The 22,866-nt window shown below is 34.0% G+C and overlaps 2 protein-coding genes across 2 annotated transcripts; both read left to right on the top strand.

Moving 5' to 3' along the window:
- The first annotated feature begins 10,569 nt into the window (after positions 1-10,569).
- LOC145563647 (ABC transporter G family member 21-like) lies at positions 10,570-18,354 on the top strand. Its single transcript, XM_081624081.1, has 5 exons — positions 10,570-11,006; positions 11,723-12,530; positions 16,075-16,266; positions 16,391-16,572; positions 17,509-18,354. The coding sequence occupies exons 1-5, from the start codon at positions 10,770-10,772 to the stop codon at positions 18,157-18,159; spliced, it is 2,070 nt and encodes a 689-aa protein (XP_081480207.1). The 5' UTR covers positions 10,570-10,769; the 3' UTR covers positions 18,160-18,354.
- A 2,871-nt stretch (positions 18,355-21,225) lies between these two features.
- On the top strand, positions 21,226-22,578 carry LOC145564909 (F-box/kelch-repeat protein At3g23880-like). Its single transcript, XM_081625068.1, has one exon. The coding sequence runs from the start codon at positions 21,226-21,228 to the stop codon at positions 22,576-22,578; it is 1,353 nt and encodes a 450-aa protein (XP_081481194.1).
- Positions 22,579-22,866: the final 288 nt, after the last annotated feature.

Below are 22,866 nucleotides of genomic sequence, written 5' to 3' on the forward strand. Positions count from 1 at the left end.
TACATCAAAAACCAGAAAATCAATTTGGCATATCCTAAAACCCAATTCTAAAATTTTTGTTCGAATTAAGTATTTTGAATTATTTTGTGGGGCTTGGTATTAGAAGGTTACTTATGTATCTCGAACTCTAGTAGAATAAAGGTTTTTGAATGATTTTTATTTATTTATCAATTTAGTATATGACTAAGTGGAGAGGGAAAGGAAACTAAGTCAATCATGCATCATGTGAGATCGATATTAGAAAAAAGTAATTGAAGAATTGAACGAAGGAAAATAATAGCACAATTTTTTTGAAGGAATACTCTTAAATGGTGGAGGATAAGAAATGTTTAAATGAAAAAAAAAAAAAGGAAAGGCTAATTTAGTCACGCATGATGGAAAATCGTGTAAGTTTAAAAAATGTTTAAACAATTATAAAATAATGAAGATTCCACTTTTTTCCATGGAACCTTAGTTCATTAGTGTCATTTATGCTAATATGTGCACCAAATTACATAATTTGTGTTGTGGACGGCACCCTTAAAAGGATGTGATGCTACACGTACCTTTATTATAGTTGGTGTTGTTGCGACCAATTTTTCCTTTTCTTTTTAGCCTGTTCTTTTAATTTCGTCTCATTCTATTTTTGGGCATTAATCCTACTACTTTTCTCTCTCATTTTTTTTTTCAAACCAAAAATTAATAAAGCAATATTCCTCTATGGGGCAAAAAATAAGAGACGGAGGAAGTATGTATATGGTGTGTATGTAGATGTATATATCGTATGTAAGCTCAATATATATTATACTCAAATATGTATGATATGATTGTTGGCATGCATCCACCCAGTTTAGTTGCATGCTTTGCTAACTAATTTTACTTATCTTAGTGAAGGTGTTTCTTCTTGCTTCCCACCATTTCCATTTATGGCCAATCGGCCAATCCGTCTCATTAAAGTTGGCATCAAGTGCTGCTTAGTACTATACTACTAGAGACAACGATCACGCTATCTTTTTAATAGTGCATTACTATATCGTACACTTGGACGTATGTACATCATGGATAGGTGTGGGCATGTCATGTGTTTGGGAAAATGTCATGCATGCAACTTAAAAAAAAAAAAAAAAAAAAAAAAAAAAAAAAAAAAAAAAAAAAAAAAAAAAAAAAAAACCGTACTTGTATGATGTACCCTAAAGCAAGCAAGCACAATGAGTTCGAATAAGTTTAGGATCTAACACTATTACATATAGGTGGCCGTGTGGGTTTGGTTGTGGCAAAGAACAATTTGAGGTGGTTTGCTTTTTATGGTGAGTGTAATGTTGGTAGTGGTGATGTTTGCCAAAAATTATGGTATTGATGGTCGTGCTACAATGTGGTAGTGTTATATTTGGGTATGAGTGAGGGCAACATAACACGAGGATTGGTACGACATAACACGAAAATGGCTCGATCCTCACGAGCCCGTCCCAAACCTGATAGAGCATGAGAGGTATGTCGGTGGGTCATGAGTCGTACAAGAACATCAATTTCAATTTCAAATTTATACAATTAAAAAGGTGGCCGGGCACGAGCATGACAAGCCAGTCTCGTCCGCAAGTCAATCCACTTATTATTATTATTACCAGGCCAATTTATCAGAAAATTAAAACTGTTTATGAAAGATTGACACAACCCCAGCATGACATGATTATATCTTAGCCGGTTCTAGACAAGGCTCGCTTGAGCAAGAGACATGTTAGCATGGCCGCATGGAATAGTATGTCCCCACCTTTAATTTTCCCGTGGGGGTTGTGATTTGATTTGATAATGTCTTACCGGAGAGGAAGGGGGAAGAGGAGAAAAGATCAGTCCTTAATCGACCCCTTAACCAATCATAGCCGGATTAGTATGTCTGATTAATTAGTTGTAATAACCCTAATTTAGACCTATTTCGCACGGTCACATGCATATAATATCAGCCTGAAATTGACCACACAGTATATCTTAGTCCGCTACAACATTGAACTAAATTGATAGGTTAGGTATATATCTTACTCCAATCGATCACTCTATCTTTACTTCTTTAGCCTTGGATGTTACTCCGTATTGCGTAAATTATAGTCGTCCCATGTTCCTAGCTAGTTAGATGTCATTTTCATTCTCTTGTTGTGTGTATTTTCTTTTTCCTTTTTTTTATTAGTTCCTCATATTAAAGGAACAAATGGTTTCTTACTAAATATGATTTTTTTTTGATAGATCTTGTACAGATGTTATGACATTGAGACCTGAGTTAGTTACACATTAGAAAATAATAAGAAAAACAAGTTAAAACGTGTCCTAATTTAATTACCTGTTTCCTTTTCAAATGCAAAGTTCGATTATTGATATTTCATCCGTTTCTTATTAGTTTAGTATTTAGGGATTGTAAATTTTATAAATTGATGAGAACTGAGATAAAAAGATGGTCTCATGTGATACAAAAGAAAGAAGTGTTTTGAATAATTAATTACTACATCCTCCACTTCTTTATAGTTGCAACACACACTTTATTACGGTATTTAAGAAAATAGACCTCACATGATATAATACACTTAAAATGGGGTTAAGAGGTTGTTAGGAGTATAATCAAATGGATCATGAGTTTTAAATAAAGATAATAGTATAATTTTCACCATAAAAACCTTCCTTTTTATAGTGTGTTACAATTATTATGACATTTCCATTTCAGGGAACTCTTGCAATTATAAAGAAATGGAAGAAGTATAAGGTATGATAATGACAACTATCTTAATTAGGTTATGTCTAATTAAACTAATAAAAGCAAATATTTTGTCAATGGATACTTCGTCAAGCAAAGTTGATTAAAGCAAATATGAGAATGACAATTTTTTTTTTTTTTAATCATGGGAATGACAACTATCTTAATTAAGCTATATCTAATTCAATGCATAAATAAGATCAAATTTCAATCAAATTATGAAATTAGACCAGACCACATTCATTTAAATGTGATGAATGAGATTTGATGAAATGAAAATAATCTTGGTTAATTAAAGTATTGGGGGTATTAAACAAAACTCGAAGACCCTTATTAATCAATACTCTTTTAATTAATATAAACATATCAATAATGAAGAGCGCACTAGACTGACTAATCTGAAATAGAGTCAGGTTAATTAAGCCCTAATTGAAGGGAAAGCTCTCCTAACATGATGTTAATAAATCTCGAACTTAATACCTTGATTACGCTAGAACAACTCCATTATCAGCTGATCGAATCACTTATTATTGTGTATTGTTATTATTAACCATTACTTGCATTTGTGATTTTCTCTACAATAAGGGGTTGTCGGTAGTTACCCTGTTGATTAGGAAGAATGACCCTTAATTAAGATGATGCTAATATACTTTTTCAAGTATTAATGATAATGAATGAGAAACCGACACATATAAAGGTGTAAATCTAAAAGGTAGAGAAAATCCGACATTCCAACTTTAATTTTGGAAGCCATCAACCAAAAAATTAAATAAAGGAAGATACCATAACCTCTGGCAAATGATCATACGATTGATAAAGAAGTAAAGATAAAAGGATAATATGCCTTTCTCTTCGTATATTATGCTACAGCTGTAATTTATCCACAGGGAACAACATTTGCATGACCGATTTATAGACCAACGTTATTTTCCATAGTACAAAGTTTTAATTTTACATGTCTTTTTTTTCATAAAGTGTTAAGTCGATTAGGGCTCAAAGCTCCGAGACCCTCATTCATTTATTCATCATATATAATACATAGTTTCCTAAGGAATATCAAAAGTTATCTCTAGACAATTATGCCTATTAACTAGGAAACTAAATATACGATAAATATGTAAAAGATATGAGATAAATCTTTTCCTAATATTCCTAACACCCCCCCTCAAGTTGGAGCGGATGGATTGAAGATGCCCAACTTGCTAAGCAAAAGATCAAACTGGGATTTGCCGAGAGCTTTTGTGAAAATGTCGGCCAATTTCTCATAGGTAGGAACATAGGATGGATCAATTAACCCGTCTGTAATAGCATCTCGAACGAAGTGACAGTCGATTTCAATATGCTTCGTTCGTTCATGGAAAACCGGATTCTTTGCAATGTGCAAAGCAGACTGACTATCACAAAATAGTTTGATAGCCTTAGGATGTTGCACACCCAAGCTTTTAAGGAGACCTTTTAACCATTTCAACTCTTGAGTAATAATGGCCATAGAGCGATACTCCGCATCTGCAGAGCTAGTAGCTACAGTTTTCTGCTTTTTGGTTTTCCAAGAAATAGGTGACTTACCGAGAAAGACCAACCACCCTGTCAAGGATCTACGTGTCAAGGGACACGCGGCCCAATCAGAATCACACCATCCCTGCAAGGTTAATTCACTGTCTGATCTGAGTAGAATACCTTGCCCGGGAGTTCCCTTCAAATATTTGACAACTCGCAAAGCTGCCTCCCAATGTTCAGTTCTTGGTTCCTGCATGAACTGCGACAAAATATGAACCGAATAGGCTAAATCTGGCCTAGTGACTGCAAGATATATCAACCGTCCAACAAGTCTGCGGTATGACCCCGGATCGGTAAGAAGAGGTCCATTAGCTAGACCAAGTTTGTGATTCTGCTCCATAGGAAAGCCAACTGGCTTTGATCCCAATAACCCTGCTTCGGAAATAATGTCAAGAGTATATTTTCTTTGACATAAGAACAAGCCCGAAGAACTACGAGCGACCTCAATTCCCAAAAAATATTTCAGAGTACCAAGATCTTTCATATGAAAACAATCACTTAGATATGCCTTGAAAGCCCTTAAAGCAGCGGAATTGTTGCCAGAAATAATCAGATCATCAACATACACAAGGACATTGATTTGGACTTTACCCTTTGTATAGGTAAACAGGGAATAATCAGAGTACGACTGTCGAAAACCGTATGCTTTCAAAGATGATGTTAGTTTGGCAAACCAACATCGAGGAGCCTGCTTTAGACCATACAAGGATTTTCGAAGGCGACATACCTTATTCGGATTAGATGATTCAAAACCTGGAGGAAGTTTCATGTAAACTTCCTCTGCAAGATCACCATGAAGAAAGGCATTATGGACATCCATTTGATGTAGCTCCCAATTTTTAGAAGCTGCAATAGCAAGAAAAGCTCTAACTGTTACCATTTTAGCGACCGGAGCGAATGTTTCGGTGTAATCAATACCCTCCTTTTGATGATTGCCGAAGACGACCAATCTGGATTTTAGTCGTTCAATACTCCCATCAGAGTTATATTTGATTTTATACACCCACTGACTGCCAAGAGGTCGTTTGCCGGGAGGAAGGTCTTCCATTGTCCATGTGCCATTTTTTTCTAGAGCTTGAATTTCATTTTGCATTGATTGTCTCCAACCTGCATCTTTCATGGCCTCCTTAAAAGACCGTGGCTCTTTTCCAGAAGTAATAGCTGCAATAAAATTTCGGTAATGTGGAGAAAAACTGTCACAATTAATATAATGCGCTATAGGGTAAGGAGTACCTGAGGGATGCTTTGGAGACGAAGTGTTAGAAGATGTAGAGGGAGATGGACTATTCGTGATGACTGTATGCGTAACAAAATCCCGCAATTTGACAGAAGCATATTTCTGCCTCAAACCACGGCCCAATTCTGCCTGAGCTTGGTGGTCAGTGTTTGTAGCCTGCTGTGTGGCATTCAAGGACTGCTCAGTGGCATTCGAAGGCTGCCTTAAGACCTCCGCTTGCTGCTGTATCCCGGCAGAGTGCTGCTGGCTGCCAGGAGCTTGCTGCCGCAATTCTGCAGTAGAGACCGCAGCCTCCCCGCGGCCAGCCAGCTCCTGCCGCAGGCTGCCTGCGGACTGGTCTGAATGAGGCAGTTCGTAGGTGCCTGCAGCTTGCTGTTGCTGCGTGGACTGCTCACGCATTTGCTGCTGCTGCGTGGGTTGCTCACACACTTGCTGCTGGTTTTGTGTCACATTACCTTGACCAATTTCAACCTCTTGAAATCCCATTGTCACATCATCAAAATCATACGGCACATCAACATTCATTGGCACAATATTTTCCGGAATTATATTTGATGAAACAGGATCAAGAAAAGGGAAGACATCTTCAAAAAATTTCACATCACGTGACACAAAAAATTCTCTTGAATCAAGATCAAATAAATTCCAACCTTTCTTCCCAAAAGGATACCCAACAAAAACACATTTCCGACTCCGACTTGCAAATTTATCTCCCTTAGCTTTTTGATTGTGAGCAAAGCATAAACACCCAAAGGTCCGAATAGTTGCATAAGAAGGTTGAGTGCCAAACAACATTTCATAGGGTGTTTTATTTTGTAAAAGAGGAGAGGGAGTCCGGTTTATTAAATGGGCTGCAGCAAGAACGCTTTCACCCCAAAAATAAATTGGCAGATTAGCCTGAAATCTCAACGCCCTCCCTACATTTAAAATGTGTTTGTGTTTTCTCTCAACTCTACCATTCTGTTGCGGGGTTCCAACACAAGAAGTTTGAAATAATATGCCAGTTGCATTAAAGAAATCGCGCAAACAGTTAAACTCTGTGCCATTGTCACTTTGAACAATTTTTATTGTTTGAGAGAATTGTCTATCAACCATTGCCACAAACGACATGAACATACGAAACACTTCCTTTTTATCAACAAGCAAATAAATCCAAACCGCACGGGAAAAATCATCAACTATAGTCAAAAAATAACGTGCACCACAAGACGATGCATGTTTATATGAACCCCATAAATCACAATGAATTTTTTCAAAAAATCTAGAAGTTTTATTCTCACTCAAAGAAAAGCTATTTCTAGGGTGTTTAGCACGAAAACAAATTTCACATGCTTTATTTAAACTACCCTTACAATTATAAACGGGAGGAAGGAGTTTCACTACTTTTTCCGAAGGATGACCCATACGTTTGTGCCACAATTCCAACACTGTCGAAGATTCAGAAGTAGTCACATGCTGCACCGATGCTCGCCCCTCAAAGTAGAATAGTCCATCCCGTCTAACACTCGTTCCAATCAGCTCCCTCGATCGGTCCTGTATAGCACACATATTAGAGTTAAATTGGACAGTATAATTTGCATCATCAATCAATTGTGACACCGAAATTAAATTACAACGTAAGTCAGGGACAAATAACACATTGTGAAGAACAATTTTGGAAGATAATCGAACCGAGCCTTCCTTTGTGGCATTTATTGTTTTGCCATTCGGAAGACCAACCGGGCAATGTGAGATGGGTCGGCTATCGAATAACCATTTGTCACTACTTGTGACATGTCGAGAAGCCCCTGTATCAACAATCCACAAATCCTTGTCAAACTCACCATTCAAACGATCATCCGGGATTTTTGTGTTACCGATAAAGCCAGCGATTGCCTTCCACTGTTCTGCCGTGAATGCTTGAGTAGAACCACCTACAGCCTCGGTATTTGGACCAGCAGCAGACCCGACTGAGGTTGCATTTGCGCGTGGTTGATTCTTCCCCTTTGCACCAGATTTGCCACGTTTAGAAGGATTGGTCCACCAGTCCGGAAAGCCCTTTAATTCAAAACACCCAGAAATCAGATGTCCAGTCTTCTTGCAATACGTGCAGTGCATACTTGATTTATCCGGCTTGTCCTCCGATTGCTCTGTTTTCCCTTGTCTTGTGCTAGTGCGGAGTGCAAACCCCACACTCATTGAAGCATCAGAAGGTTGTTCATCCGAGTTTTGTTTGGCAAGCCTCACACGTTCGTCTTGCACTGCCAATTGATAAGCACGATCCAGAGAGGGCAACGGATCTTGGGACAAGATATTGGTACGAGTCTGACCAAACTTATCAGAGTATAGTCCCATAAGAAATTCATGGAGCCGAGTATTCTCACGTCGTTTTTCATGCTCCGATCCGGCAGTGCATTTATCACAGCAAGAACAGGTGATTAAAGGCTCATGGTTGTTCAATTCTTCCCAAAGAGCAGTGAGTTTACCGAAGTATGAAGCCACGGACATGGCGTGCGACTGTTCACATTTTGCGATTGCCGATTTCAATTGTTGAATTCTCGGACCGTTCACCGTTGCAAAACGCATCTTGAGAGTGTCCCATAAACGTTTAGCGTCTCTGTATTTCGAGAGGGTGCTTTTAACCTCGGGATCGATTGTATTCATTAGCCATGAAATTAGCATAGCGTGAATCGTATTCCAATCGGTCTGAGTACACGGAAGAGAAGGTGAGGTGAGTGTTCCATCAAGAAACACGAACTTCCTACGCGCCTCCAATGCGGTCTGTATATCCCCTGCCCATTCGTCATAATTTTCTCCACGAAGGCGAGTTGGGGTAATGAAATCTCCGGGACGGTCATGAGGACCAAGATAGTATGGAGAAGTGATGTCAATTCTTGGTGGAGGCGGCGGTATATCATCACCAGCCATGGTGATCTGTGTGTTTGAGGTTTTTTTTTTTTTTTTTTTTTTTTTTTTTTAAATTTCCTGAGCGACTGATACCATGTTAAGTCGATTAGGGCTCAAAGCTCCGAGACCCTCATTCATTTATTCATCATATATAATACATAGTTTCCTAAGGAATATCAAAAGTTATCTCTAGACAATTATGCCTATTAACTAGGAAACTAAATATACGATAAATATGTAAAAGATATGAGATAAATCTTTTCCTAATATTCCTAACATAAAGGTATAAATGTGTATCATACAAGTATATAACAAAAAGATGGAAAAAAAAAATTAATCTCAATTGAGCATGCATGACACCTAGTTAAAAATTACTCCGTAAGTGAATAGGGATTATGATTATACGAGTAATGTTAATGGGAATGATTTTTTAATATTTTCAATTGACAATTCATAAAAAGAGAGATTAGAGAAAGCGTTTTATATTTGTGACAATTTTTTCTTTCTAAATTATTGTATTTGTATAACGTAACTCTTTCATTCTAGTGAGCTCAATTACATATTGTAGAAGGTAGGTCAACCTTATTTGTGTATTCAATATGAAACTTATTAGACTTTGTCAAAAATCACAACTCTTTTTTCATACCTAAGACGGTGTTTCTTTGAGATTGCTCAGTCAAAAAGTTAATTACTTCATTCACTTTTCAAATTTGTGTTTAATGTGCATTAGTACCCTTAAACTAGGAGTCATCAATTTGTAATAATTATTTACTATAATAAGATATCTTTTTTATAAACTATGTGGCTTTGGCGGGTGAAGAAATCCAATGCATGTATAAATTATAAAGTGAGATCTTCATCGATCTTTCGATGTGAGACAATCATTAAACGTAGACAACATCAATCTTTCGATGTGAGACAATCATTCAACGTAGACAATATACTCACAGTTGTATCAACATTCAATAACTTAATTAATTTCGAATTTAAACTGCTAGTACAATATAACAATCCGTTTAATATAACATAACCCGAAGTTATTAATTAACTTCTTTCATCCATTGTACTTGATTGTACAATTTATTTCTAACTTAAATGTTACAATTAAAGTGAAGGTTTAAGACTCCAAATAATATCTAAGAGTACTTTATATATATATAAAATAAAATAGTGGCATAATCTACAAGTTGTGATTGTAATAAAGCAACATTATTCACCATAATAATTAGCTAGTCAATTATTGAGCTAATTAATTTAAGTTAGTCGACATTCCCTTATATTATCTGCATGGTTGTATATATGTTTGGTAAGTAGGGTAATTGCATGATACAGTTTGTTGGTGTGGTTTAACTTTACTATTTATAGAATAATTATAATTTGCATGGAAATGGGTGCATGTTGATAAGAAGAGGCCCTTAATTAAGTATAATTAATTAGGCGATATGTTTCGAATATGAGTCATAATATATCTTTCACTTTCATTAAAAAAGTTATATTATTGTGCCATTTTAGTAGAGTGCCATGTGGCATAAGAACCAACATAAAATGCAAAATTGGTAAAAGCTAAAGATATTGGCTCATTGACCCTCAATCAAAGACATAAACTTTGATAATGACATCGTTGAACTTCAAAATTCTAATTAGCCTTATAGGATTCGATCCGATTTCTATTTTAAACATAATATTAGGTAATCATCTTTATATTTAATTTAGGAAAAATATCAAATTAGTGTTTATAATATATACATACTTTTAAAAAAAAAATCAAATAATCACCTCAATAATTATATTAATTTGAAAGTCTGATTCTTTTTAGTGTTTTAACATTATTCGCCACTCAGTCCTACGCTACCATATTTCCTTGAAAATCAACAAAAACATTTACTTGTTGTTATAAATCTCAAAAATTAATTAAATAGTCTAATTTTTATCTGTGTTTTATCATTTTTATATCACTCGAACCTACTTACAATACTTCTTTGAATATCGAAAATACTTTATGGTACATTGGTACACTATTAATGGACTTTCACCCACTATAAAGTATAAACTAACTGTTGCTAGGTTCTCGTTATTTTCTACACTCCATTAGGCTGAGGTAGCTCGCACTTTATTATATAAAGGCCAACATCATGCTAACTCATACAACAAGCTCTACCTTTCATTTCTTATTCTTAGCTTCAATCTATCCCATCTTCTTCACCTTTATTTTTTATTTTTTTCTCTCCTATATTTGCATGTGACACATTTTCTACATTAAATTGTTCATACATCACCCTCATCTTTTTCTCTTATATAATGAAATTCTAAGAAAATTAGATCTTATCTTTTTTACGTACGTTTTGCTATTACAGCCTAAAGAAGCCCTTACAAATGATGCCTATAGAGCAAGATCCAACGTCTAATACGGGAAGTCCAACCATAAACAATCATCATCATGCTGCTAATTGGAATAATCCTGAAGATTTCTCGGTTTATATCGAGCCCTTGGCCTCGAACCCGGCTGTTAGTCCTTGTTTAGAGGATTTGGAACCCTTCAATCATCAACAATCATCAGTTCCTTCTCATTTCTCCACTTTGCATGGATCCCTCCGACCTATCACACTCAAGGTTTCATACTTATGCTCTATTATATACTTTATACTTATAATTATAATAGTTATGCCGTTATTTTACTTATATATTTCTAATCTTATTGCTACATACACTAGTATAAGCTTAATCAACTATTTTTCATAATTTAATTTATTTACAGATTCATCTTAGAGTTGAACATCTTAGGAGAGCTCATCATAAAATTAAGGAGAAAAGTGTCATTAAGATTCAACTTCATCTATGTCATAATTATACTTTATATTGTATTTAATAACCATACCTAAAATAATGTGTACATGCTAAATTCCTAGTACGCTAAAAATTTACTAAAAGTCATTTTTATAGCTAGGAGCAAGCAAGTATTTGCACACTATTTAAAGAAAATATAGACGTACGATTTAACTATGGAGTTCAAATTTTAAGCTATTTACATATCTACATGGTTATTGTGGAAAAATATTACAAACCATTACTATTTCAAGGAATGTAACAATATTTGTTTGGTAAACGAAAATAAAAGTATGCTCATATGAGACTATTATCTTCGAACAAAGGAGAAAAACATACTATTACTAGTTTACTACTTATGTCTAAACATGTTTCCCATCTAAATGAAACCAATAATGTAATATAACTATTTTTTTTTTTTTTTTTTTTTACCACATTTCCTAGTAAAGAGTTGAACCATATTTGTGCTATTAAGCTAATGACTATTGTTTGCAATATTGCAGTTCCAAGATGTTACTTATAATATTCCATTGCCACCAGCAAAAGACTCCCCTTACTGTCTCGGGCCATCGGGTCCAAAGCTGACCCGGGTGATACTCAATGGTGTGACGGGGATTGTACGCCCTGGCGAGCTCCTAGCAATGCTAGGACCGTCAGGTAGTGGCAAGACAACCCTCCTCACGGCCCTAGGAGGCCGACTCCCGGTCAAAATAACTAGCGGGTCAATCACCTATAACGGGCACCCGTATTCAGGATCCATCAAACGTAAAATCGGGTTTGTAACCCAAGATGATGTGCTCTACCCACACTTGACCGTGACAGAAACATTAACGTACACGGCCCTTTTAAGGTTACATAATAAATTGACCAAACAAGATAAAATAGACCAAGTAGAGATGGTTATTAACGAATTAGGCCTAACCAGGTGTCGAAACACTATGATTGGAGGGGCCCTCTTTCGGGGGGTCTCGGGCGGGGAAAGAAAGAGGGTTAGTATAGGTCAAGAGATGCTAGTGAACCCGAGTTTATTATTGTTGGATGAACCCACATCGGGGTTGGACTCAACCACGGCTCAACGGATCATGGACACCCTTAAGAGTCTAGCCCGTGGTGGACGGACCGTTTTGACTACGATCCATCAACCATCAAGTAGACTATACCAAATGTTTGATAAGGTTGTTGTGTTATCCGAAGGGTGCCCTATTTATTATGGGAGTGCTAGCCGTGTTATGGACTATTTTTGTTCAATTGGGCTAATGCCCGGGTGCAACTTTGTTAATCCGGCTGATTTTCTGCTTGATCTTGCCAATGGTACGTACACTTTGCTTGCTTTATTTTTCTAATCTTCGTTCTTTTATTAATAGTGTTTTCGGTTAATAATTATGTTTATATCTCTTGACATGTCGACAAAATAGTCACATATATTATTGAAAATTGATGTGCGGATCGGAAAAAAGTTAATAGTTTTATTTGTTCCCCTAGTATGTTACTCTATATTGAAAATACATGACGAACTATAATATAATTGGTCTAGATAGTATCGAGAGACTTTTTTTGTTGAAACTATATGTTTCATACATAACTAGTCTTATGAAACGTGCAACCAAATTTGTATAATAAAAAGAAGGGGGAATGACGATAAACAAAATGAACAATTGTCTTTTCTTTTTGGGTAGAAAAATGAACAATTATCAATGGTCTCTATATTTTATTTTTCTAGAAAATTATGGGACAGTTCTTAAAAAATTAAAAAAAAATTATGGGACAGTCACAAAAAGTAATAGAAATGACATGTCCCTATGGTTATGTGCTTTTACATACTTCTTTCGTCTATCATTGAAGATCTCTACTTTCCATTAAATCCCATGAGATCTTCATACCCATACATTTTTTCTATTTCAATTTTAGCAATGGAGAATTTCCTTTTTCACCAACATTAACAATAAGTCCACTACTCTCATCTTTTCTTGGTTTTTGATGGTACACGACTTAGAAAGACATATGCATAAATTAGTGAGAGGTCGAGATGATGATACATATGATGACAGCTAATTAATTCCGAACAGAATAAGTATATAATAAATAGATATGACCTTTTTGGTCAATAATGATGAAAATGAGGCATTGCAAGTGATTAGTGTTAACATTACATGAAGGTAAAAAGGCCTTAATTAATTATAGAAAGTCTCACGGGTGTGCTACAGTTGTAACCTTTACTTTAATTTATAAGTAACTGGCTTATATATATGGAACTGATACTCGTGAAGTTGTATGTGTTATGGTTGTTGGAGACGTGGAATAATATAGCTATCTATACAGTGCACACATTTCTCCCTTACTACCTCCCATTTAACCCATGACATTATTGCTTAAATGCCTAAAAGTGATCATTTACAGTTATAAAGTGTCAATTTACTTATGTAGTAAATTGTACAAACAAGCAAGTTGTCTTACCACATAAAAAGATACATTTATTAAGTCTATTTAATGTTATCACAACACTGTTATCTATTTACGGAGTGTATATACTTCATACGAAGTACTTTCTATTTATTATTCAAAATTAAAATTCTATATTAGAGAATAAAATGTATACTTTTAATTATTTTATTACTCGGCATTGGATAGTCCTATCTAATAATTTCTTTTTGAGATAAATTACTTTTATGATATGACCACTAAATAGAGCCACACTAAAAAAAAAGGTTAAAAGACTTCAAGATAACCAATTGTATACCTTGAAGATTTTTATGGTATGGAAAATTTGTTCATTTGTTAGAGATTCTAATTATTCCACTTTGATTGTAGCCGGCCTTATCATAATTTGTGGTAAAGAGATGCTACAATTATATGTAAAAGCGCAATAGGATAATATAGGTTGTTGCAACTTTATCATCTTTATTTATGTATTGTTAATTTTAATCTTTTATTGTGGTATTTAAGTTGATGTAGTAACTTACATGCAACATGAATAACATGAAAGATATTCCTTATAATCACAAGGGTTGTTGGTAGAGACTGATCAATAATGCATTATATATGCATGCATGTCTTCCTTGAGTTGAAGAATGCTTAAAGTTGAAGAAATTTTCAAATATTTACTTTTTGATTTATCTAACTTGCAAAAGATCCAATAGAATTGGTACAACATATGCTAATAAGCTTAATTTTGTGATAGAAAAATATGCACAACTGTAAAGTTGTTGAGAGTATGATTTGGTTCTCCTTGTCACTTTCCATGAATTGCCTAGCTTTTTCCTATTGAATTATGTCAGCTTCTTCTCACATTTACCGTTGTTGATCAAAATATCCTTCGAGTTTTAATTCGGAGTGTAGAGCGAGTAGATATTATAATATCATCACCCCAATACTTTAATCAAATAAGTTAGTTGTCGATCATCTACCGAACAATTTAGGGTGTATTACATACTAATTTATGTTATGCTATAGCATCTTCTCTTACCTATAGGCAAGATCATTGACTGCCGTAGTTGAAATTTGATTATGCATAGGTTACATAAAATTTCACCTTTTATAAGTTGGTCAAACTCTTAAAAAAAATCAAATAATAAATAAGGAAAACCTCTACCTCGAATATAATGGAGATTTAATCCCATTATGAATACAGAGAGTACTTGTATATAGAAAAAATTTTATTCTATATATATATAAATTTTAAGGACCAAGTCATTAAAGAGAAAGTGGGAAAAGAATTGAAATCAATGATAATGGAAAGGAAAGCAATGTTGTGAATAATGAAAAGAGAAGGCATACGTGCTAAAATTCTATATGCTATTTTAAGTAAAGTTGTACGTCTTTTGTTGAATTTTCATTATATTGATTAAAATTCTCTTCTTTGCTTTTATGATTGAAAATTGAGAATTACAAATTAGAAAAAAAGTGAGAATTATCAATTATGTCTATTCTTTGCATAATGAAATCTTACCTAGCTCCTTACGTAGTTTTATTCGTGACATTAATATAGAAGACTAAATTTGATTCCAAATAAAAATAGATGCATTTTTCATTTTTTTGCATTATTATATGAGGAAGGTCCTGTTCACTTCACCTTATTTTTGCTGAACTGAAATTATGTTTACTGAAACAAAATTATATTTGTTGAACTTAAATTATTTTTATAGAACTTAAATTAATTTTACTGAACTGAAATTATTTTTGCTAAACTGAAATTATTTTTACTACTTTTATATTATAATTCTTCTTTAAGATAACTGAATTTTACTGAACTGAAATTATTGTTACTGAACTAAAATTAATTTTACTAAACTGAACTTATTTTTACTGAACTGAAATTATTTTTACTTAATATTATTTTTTTAAGGTGAAGTAAACAGGGCCGAATTTGTAGTGAAGACATTATTTTTGTAAATATTTAAGGCATGCAAATATTCCCCTGAGCTTTTTAAGTTTATATTGAGATTAATGTAATTAGCAAAGATTTGACTTAATTATTACTCTTGTTACAACTTTTAAAATGAATAGTCCTTTTTCTACATTAATTATATACGGAGTATATGTTATTCTTATGAATATGGTTTTATAAGCACAACTTTAGTGGGAAGAATATATGACAATTTAATTATATGCTTGTTAAGTCGTAATTGAAATTGGAATATTATTATATGTGTGATTCTATTTTTTCTTTATTATTATGAATTAAATAGATGTACATGGACATAGTTTTATACCAGTACAAATTTGTGTATAGGTTGATACTTTATAGTTCAAATCAAGAGTTTGGATCGAGTTAAGTTGGTTGGAATAATAATGTCAAAATAATTAACAAATGTCGTGTCATATATAACTCATGATGTTCCGTATCATCTATGTTTAGGTATTGTCCCGGAGACAAGGCATGATGATCAACTCGAGCACCATAACAGGTTGGAGCATCACGACAATGCAAGTTTAACCAAACAATTTCTAACATCTGCATATAAGAAGAACATTTATCCTGGATTGAAGGCTGAAAATAAGCAAAGATCAGGAGATCATTCACATTCCAATTTGAAACCATCATATAAAAGTAAGCATAATTATTTTATTATAAAAATTAAAGGCGGTCCAACGACATCATTTAAAATAATTATGTATCTTCATAAAGTATAAAGTTTAATTAAATTTGGAAACTAATTAATGTACACATACAGGTAGTGAAGAAAAGCAATGGAGCACAACATGGTGGGAACAATTCAAAATATTGTTACAAAGAGGGTTGAAAGAGAGAAGACATGAGTCTTATTCTGGTCTAAGAATCTTCCAAGTTTTGTCAGTTTCAATCATCTCTGGTCTTTTGTGGTGGCACTCTGATATCACTCATATACAAGATCAGGTTACTTCATATAATCTATTCGTTTTTTCCAGAATAAATATAGTCTAAAAAGATAATTGGTCGCCTTTATTTTGAATTATAGCAACATTTGAAAATTTAGTACTCCGTATATTATATTATCTTATTATGTGAATTAAAGTATTAATTTTAAGGAAAATAATGAAGCTAAAAAGAGAAATACTCCGTATTAAGGATTTTTAATTAACATTTATTACACCGATTTGCGAGTGATTTTGTTATGAAATTTCAACTTAATTCTATTTTTAAAAGTATATTTATTACTTATATATAGCCTTAAGAGCTAAATGTGTCATTACCCTAATTTTAAATTAAAGTAATTTTTAATAAGCATAGATTTGGTAGACTACAAAGTAATAAATGATGATAGTAGTAATAAATGGGTTGATTATGTGTAATTTCAGAAAAAACTAAAATCAAGTCAGTGTTTTTGGTACATGAGCTTCAGTCACAATTTTTTTCTTTCTTCTTTATTATCCATAGATTATAAATTTACAACTATTTTCATTTTAATTAGAGTAGTTCATAAATAATAAAGTAACTCATCATTTGAAGACAAGATTGTACTCCGTATTAATTACCTTAGACTTTGGTTGTGGTTACACCAATTAATATCGTGCACAAATGAGTAATTATATTTACAAGTTTCAACAAACTAACAAGTTTAATGAAAATTTGCATTTATTTGTTTGGTTAAGATGTACAATTTGAAAAGTTGCATAGCCATTGCATTTTAGTTACATTTGTTTAACATGAGATCAAGTCAAGTACATGTGAACTGTTATTTAGAAACGAAAGGAATAAAATATAGCAAACTTATACATAATGTTTATTACTCGTACTTGTATTTCATTTGATATTAGAAAACGACCTAAATTTGATGAATTGAACTAAGTCCATTATGTTTCAATTTGGCAGGTTGGTCTACTCTTCTTCTTCTCTATATTTTGGGGATTTTTCCCTTTATTCAACGCCATTTTCGCCTTCCCACAAGAACGACCAATGCTCTCAAGAGAACGAGCCTCGGGCATGTACAACATCTCAGCATACTACCTAGCACGTATGGTTGGAGACTTACCAATGGAACTCGTACTCCCTACCATTTTTGTGAGCATTACATACTACATGGGTGGACTTAAGCCGTCCCCCTTCACCTTTCTCCTCACCCTCTTAGTTGTCCTCTACAACGTGCTCGTTTCTCAAGGCCTTGGACTAGCCCTAGGCGCGTTGTTAATGGACGTGAAGCAAGCCACAACCTTAGCCTCGGTGACAATGCTCGTGTTTTTACTAGCCGGGGGGTATTACATTCAGCACATACCGCCTTTTATAGCATGGTTGAAGTATATTTCCTTTAGTCATTATTGTTACAAGCTTCTTGTTGGGGTGCAATACTCAGGGTACGAGTTTTACGAGTGTGGGTTCGAGGTGCGGTGTAAGGTGGCTGATTATCCAACGATTAAGCAGCTTGGTATTCACAATTTGTGGTTTGATGTTGTTGCCTTAACTATGATGTTGGTGGGTTATAGGCTTTTGGCTTATGCTGCATTAAGGATGAACCTGCCTCACTAGCTAACCATTGCGCAATATTTGTAAGAAATGTTTTAAGTCATTAAGATGATTTTGAAGGATATATAACAATGTATTATGTTTCTTGTTTAAGAAAGTGGAATTGTGAAATAATTTCACAATAATTAACAAGATGTTTGGTATCCATAAACTCGTTTTTTTACCAAAGAAATCCAATTACAAGTAATCAACTTGGTATTATTGCAGTAATCTTGAATTAGTTTATTATATTTGGCTTGCTCAATTTTGTATGGATTGATTATTTGATTATATGAATTTAATTTCACATATTCTTTTTCTATCAAAATTTTAGATAATGTATTGTGTTACAGATGTGTGAAGGTAGGATCAAGTGTCCATTTTGCTTGTAAAAATTGTTCGGTTAGTCTGGCCCAAATTCCATAGCCCAACTCATTAAGGTTTCCAGAAAACTCTTCACTTACCAAGTTCGAGATTGATAAGTTCTATAACAAGATTAGTTTCAACATTTGGAATATTCTTATGAAGGCCGTTCTTGATTGGAGCAGATTGGACGCTTGATAGAGTATGTGAAGCCATACACGGTGGATTTATCATTCAACCTCGATTGGCGTTGCGTCCTCATCAAACGAGTTCAAACATGTCACATTCCTCTTTACCCTAGATGTTGAATGGGTTATCAAGTGACCTATTACATACCCTTTTGGGTTCATGCAACGAGAACATGCATATGGAATTTGTTCCAAGATGGAGCTGAGAGATTGTTAGGTTAGTGTGGCCCAAATTCCATAGCCCAACTCATTATATCTCAAGGTCTCTAGAAAACTCTAATATGTTGAAAAATTGATGGAGAATTGTGGAATAATCTATAATTGGTTAATGCTTATGAAGCTTCTAGATTTATATGGAGAATTTAAAGAGCATGTAAGTAGAATTTTTCACACACCTCTTCCACCTCCATACATCACCTATAAATAGTGGTACTGGGCATCATTTGGAAATATGTATCAACCTACATATCCTCCAATACTTCAATACCATACGCTCTATGAGTGTCCAGGCCCGTAGCAAGGGCAGTGTTGCCCTGAGCCCTTGTTTAAAAAGTTCAGTTTCAATATAATACAAGGCCCAAAATATATATATTAAAAAAAGTGTGTATTGTACAACACTATAATTGTACAGAATACTATCTAATTCCAGAATATCAAACAGTATTTTCGGTAAATGCCTCCCTAATTTTTCGCCCAAAATTATTTTTCCTAAATGAACTTTTATTAACCCAAAAAAAGGTCATTAATTTCAATGTATCCCCTTCTTTGGATAATTTTATTTTTTAAAATTTATCTCTTTTGGATTTTCAGTCAGATTAATTTCTTCTCTTTCACGATTTAATTGAATATGAAAACTGTAATAAATGGTCTTTTTACTCTTCAATTTTCAACGGGAATTTTTCTAATTATATAATCCTCTTTGCATACCCTACTTTATTCATCCTGCTCTCTTCTTTCTATTAAATTTTTCTTATTAATCTGTACAATTACTTTCATTCAAGAATTACAAATTTGAATAAAAATATCTAATTCATTAATAGGATACTTTGCTTGAATGTATTGACTGGTTGACTTGCTTCAACGAGAGTTACAGGAGATTATTAATCATAATAAATATCTTGTCAAAAAAAGGTCATAATAAAATATGTTTTTTTCTTTTTGCATACCTACTTTTTTTTTTTAATTTTATATTCTACAGGATTCTGTATGTGAATTAGGGTCTAATTTAGGTTTTTGCCCAGGCCACTGATTATATAACATTCAAACATAGGGCTCAATCGGCTCACTGCCATTTGTCTATATAACACGCTAATGACTCCCAAAAGCTCATATCAATTAAGTCATTTTTGCACCTGGAATATTGTGAAGAATTCAATCGTATCTATTGTTAATTGAGCTTCTATTTTTTGCTAATTCTAGTGTTTCAAACATGAGTTTGATAAAGAATATTGTGAAGAATTCAATCCTATCTATTGTTAATTGAGCTATAAGCTTAGTAGCCTAGTAGGTTTAAGTTCGTCCAACCAACAATGTAACAACGTATTTCAAAAAAAAAAAAAATAAGCAAACAACGGACAACTAAATTAAATGCACGGTAAAAAAAATTAGTTTATGAAGCATCGCAAGAAATCCTTGTCTGCGGACACAAGCAAGAACTCCTTGTGATCAATTTCACATATGTGGATTGATTGAAAAGAATTCACATAGGGCGTACGTGTTCAGCAAAATGTAATTGTAGCTGTTAGCGGTGATAGTAGTTGTTTACTGTATCTGTAGCTGTTAGCTGTAGACTAGTTGTTAGCTGTGAAAATAAATAATTAGGTATAAAATTAGGGCCTATTCACTTTAGCTTAATTTCAGTTCAGTTTAGTTCAGCTCCAATCAGTTCAGTTCAGTTTAGCTCCTAATTTCCTTCTCTTATAAAATATTCATTTCAGCTCAGCTCAGTTCAGTTCAGTTCAGCTCCAATCAGTCAAACTACTAATGATGTGTTCTATTCACCTGATTTTTATTTCTCTGATCTTATCTGAACTTAATCACTTATTAAACTTATTTTAGTTATAAATTGAACTTGGGTAGCCCCGATTAATCCTTATCACAACTTATCTGGATTTATCTTATTTGAACTTTTCTGAACTTATTAACTCTGATTTGAACTTATTTTTCCTGAAATAAGTGAAAATAGAGTGAACAGAACAAGACCTAAAAGTTATGGAATTACCTAAAAGCTCTCAAAAGCTACTGTCAAACACGCCCCTATAACCTATGTGTTTTTTTTACCCTTTTAGAATTTACTTTTTTTTTTTTTTTTTTTTTTTTTTTTTTTTTTGAAGGAACCCTATTAAACTTAATTAAATGAGAAGGTTAAAATTTCCTGTAAAAAAAAAAAAAAAAAAAAAAAAAGAAGAAGAAAAAAAATTAACATTGGGAGATTAAACGGCGCACGTATTATAATTAATCTCAGTTAACATTTTAACCCCATTCTGGCACTCTCTCCTCAAAACAAAAAAAACTACCCTCGAAACCAGAGAAAGAGGTTATGGCGGAAAATTCTGCAGGAAGCTCCAAAACGCTCAAAAATGGCGAACATTTATTACCTTCCGAATTGAAAGAAGAAATCTTCGCAAAACTCCCAGTAAAAGACATACTACGTTCTCGATGTGTGTGCAAACCTTGGAAAACGCTGATCGACAACCAAGAATTTAAGAAAAAGCTCTTTGAAGAAGCAAAACGCTCACATTCAAAACTCATTATTTGGCGTAAGAGCTTTTCTTCTCTTGAACCCACTCTCCAAATCATCTCTCCTCCTTTTTACAGCGTTTCACCTCCTATTGAAATTAATCTTAGTCAATTTCTTGATGATTCTGTTTTTGATGATTCTGATATTATGATTGTTTCATCTGGGGTTGTTGTTGATAATCTTGATTTTAAGAAATTTGGGGTTGTTAATGGGATTGTTTGTTTGGGTTGGAATTCATTTGTTGTTGTTTGGAATCCTTATACTAGGGAATTTAAGAGGTTTAATGCTCCTAAAAAGGATTGGGTTTTTGATTTACTTGAAGATTCTGGGATTAATTATGATGTTTTTCTTAATGATCAAGTTTGTGCATTTGGGTTTGATCCAATTGAGCAAGATTACAAGTTTTTGATTGCTCATTTTACTTCTGCTTTGATAAATGATGGGAATTGTAAGAATAAGGTGTTGTTTCAGTTGTATTCTGTGAGGAATAATGCTTGGAGAGGGGCCGTTTTCGACTTCCCGTTCATTAATGGGATTGTTACTGGTGATGGGTTTATGAATGATGGGAAGTTCTATTGGTTTGTTAGGAAATGTGGTGAGAAAATGGAGAATGGTAGGTTTAGTCCTGCTATTATTGCTTTCGATTTTTGTAACGAGGTTTTCGAAGTGATCAAATTGCCTGTCGAATTAGCTCGTGGAGGTGACAAGATTGCTGTGGCTAATCGCGGGGTTTTGGAGATAATCATGAGTTACGACGATGATAGGAAAGAGGAGGGTTCACGCAGTGAGGTGTGGGTTATGGGAGACGGTGGATCATGGAGCAGAATATTGAGTGTTGATCTGCCTTGTATGGTTGATAGACCTATTGGAGTATTGAAGGATGGCAAGATCATGTTTGAAAAACCGAGTAAGGTAGATGGAGTTAAGGAGCTTGTGTTGATCCTGCTACTGATTCGTGTAAGAAACTTGGCCTTGATGGAACAGAACTTTGGATGTTCAACTATGTTCAAAGCTTATTCTCAATCAAGCAATGAATGTGATGATGCAGTAGATGGCGAATATCTTTTGTCAGTTGGTTTTCGCGGTTGGCTACTTGTGTTGTTTCAAACTCTATGTTTTTTGCTATCACCAGGATATTTTCTGCTATGCTGAAAATTGTTTAGAATGTGCCTGCTATATTCAGGTTATTGTAGTACGGAGTAAATTTAGTTGTGGTTTGAAAAAATCCTTTTGATCTTGGTTAAACAATGCAGGTCTTTCTTTCTTTATAGTTAAACAATGCAGGTCTTTCTTTATATCATGTTATATTCTGATATATTATGATTTCGCAGTAGTTTACTGCTGATTGCAAATGATAATTCCATCTTTGTTTCTCATATGCTACTGAATTTCAATTTGGTAGATTCAATGATGATGCAATGTCATTAGCATAAATGTCAG

Source organism: Chenopodium album, chromosome 10, assembly GCF_948465745.1.
Source record: "Chenopodium album chromosome 10, dcCheAlbu1.1, whole genome shotgun sequence".
In the NCBI taxonomy this organism is placed as follows: domain Eukaryota; kingdom Viridiplantae; phylum Streptophyta; class Magnoliopsida; order Caryophyllales; family Amaranthaceae; genus Chenopodium; species Chenopodium album.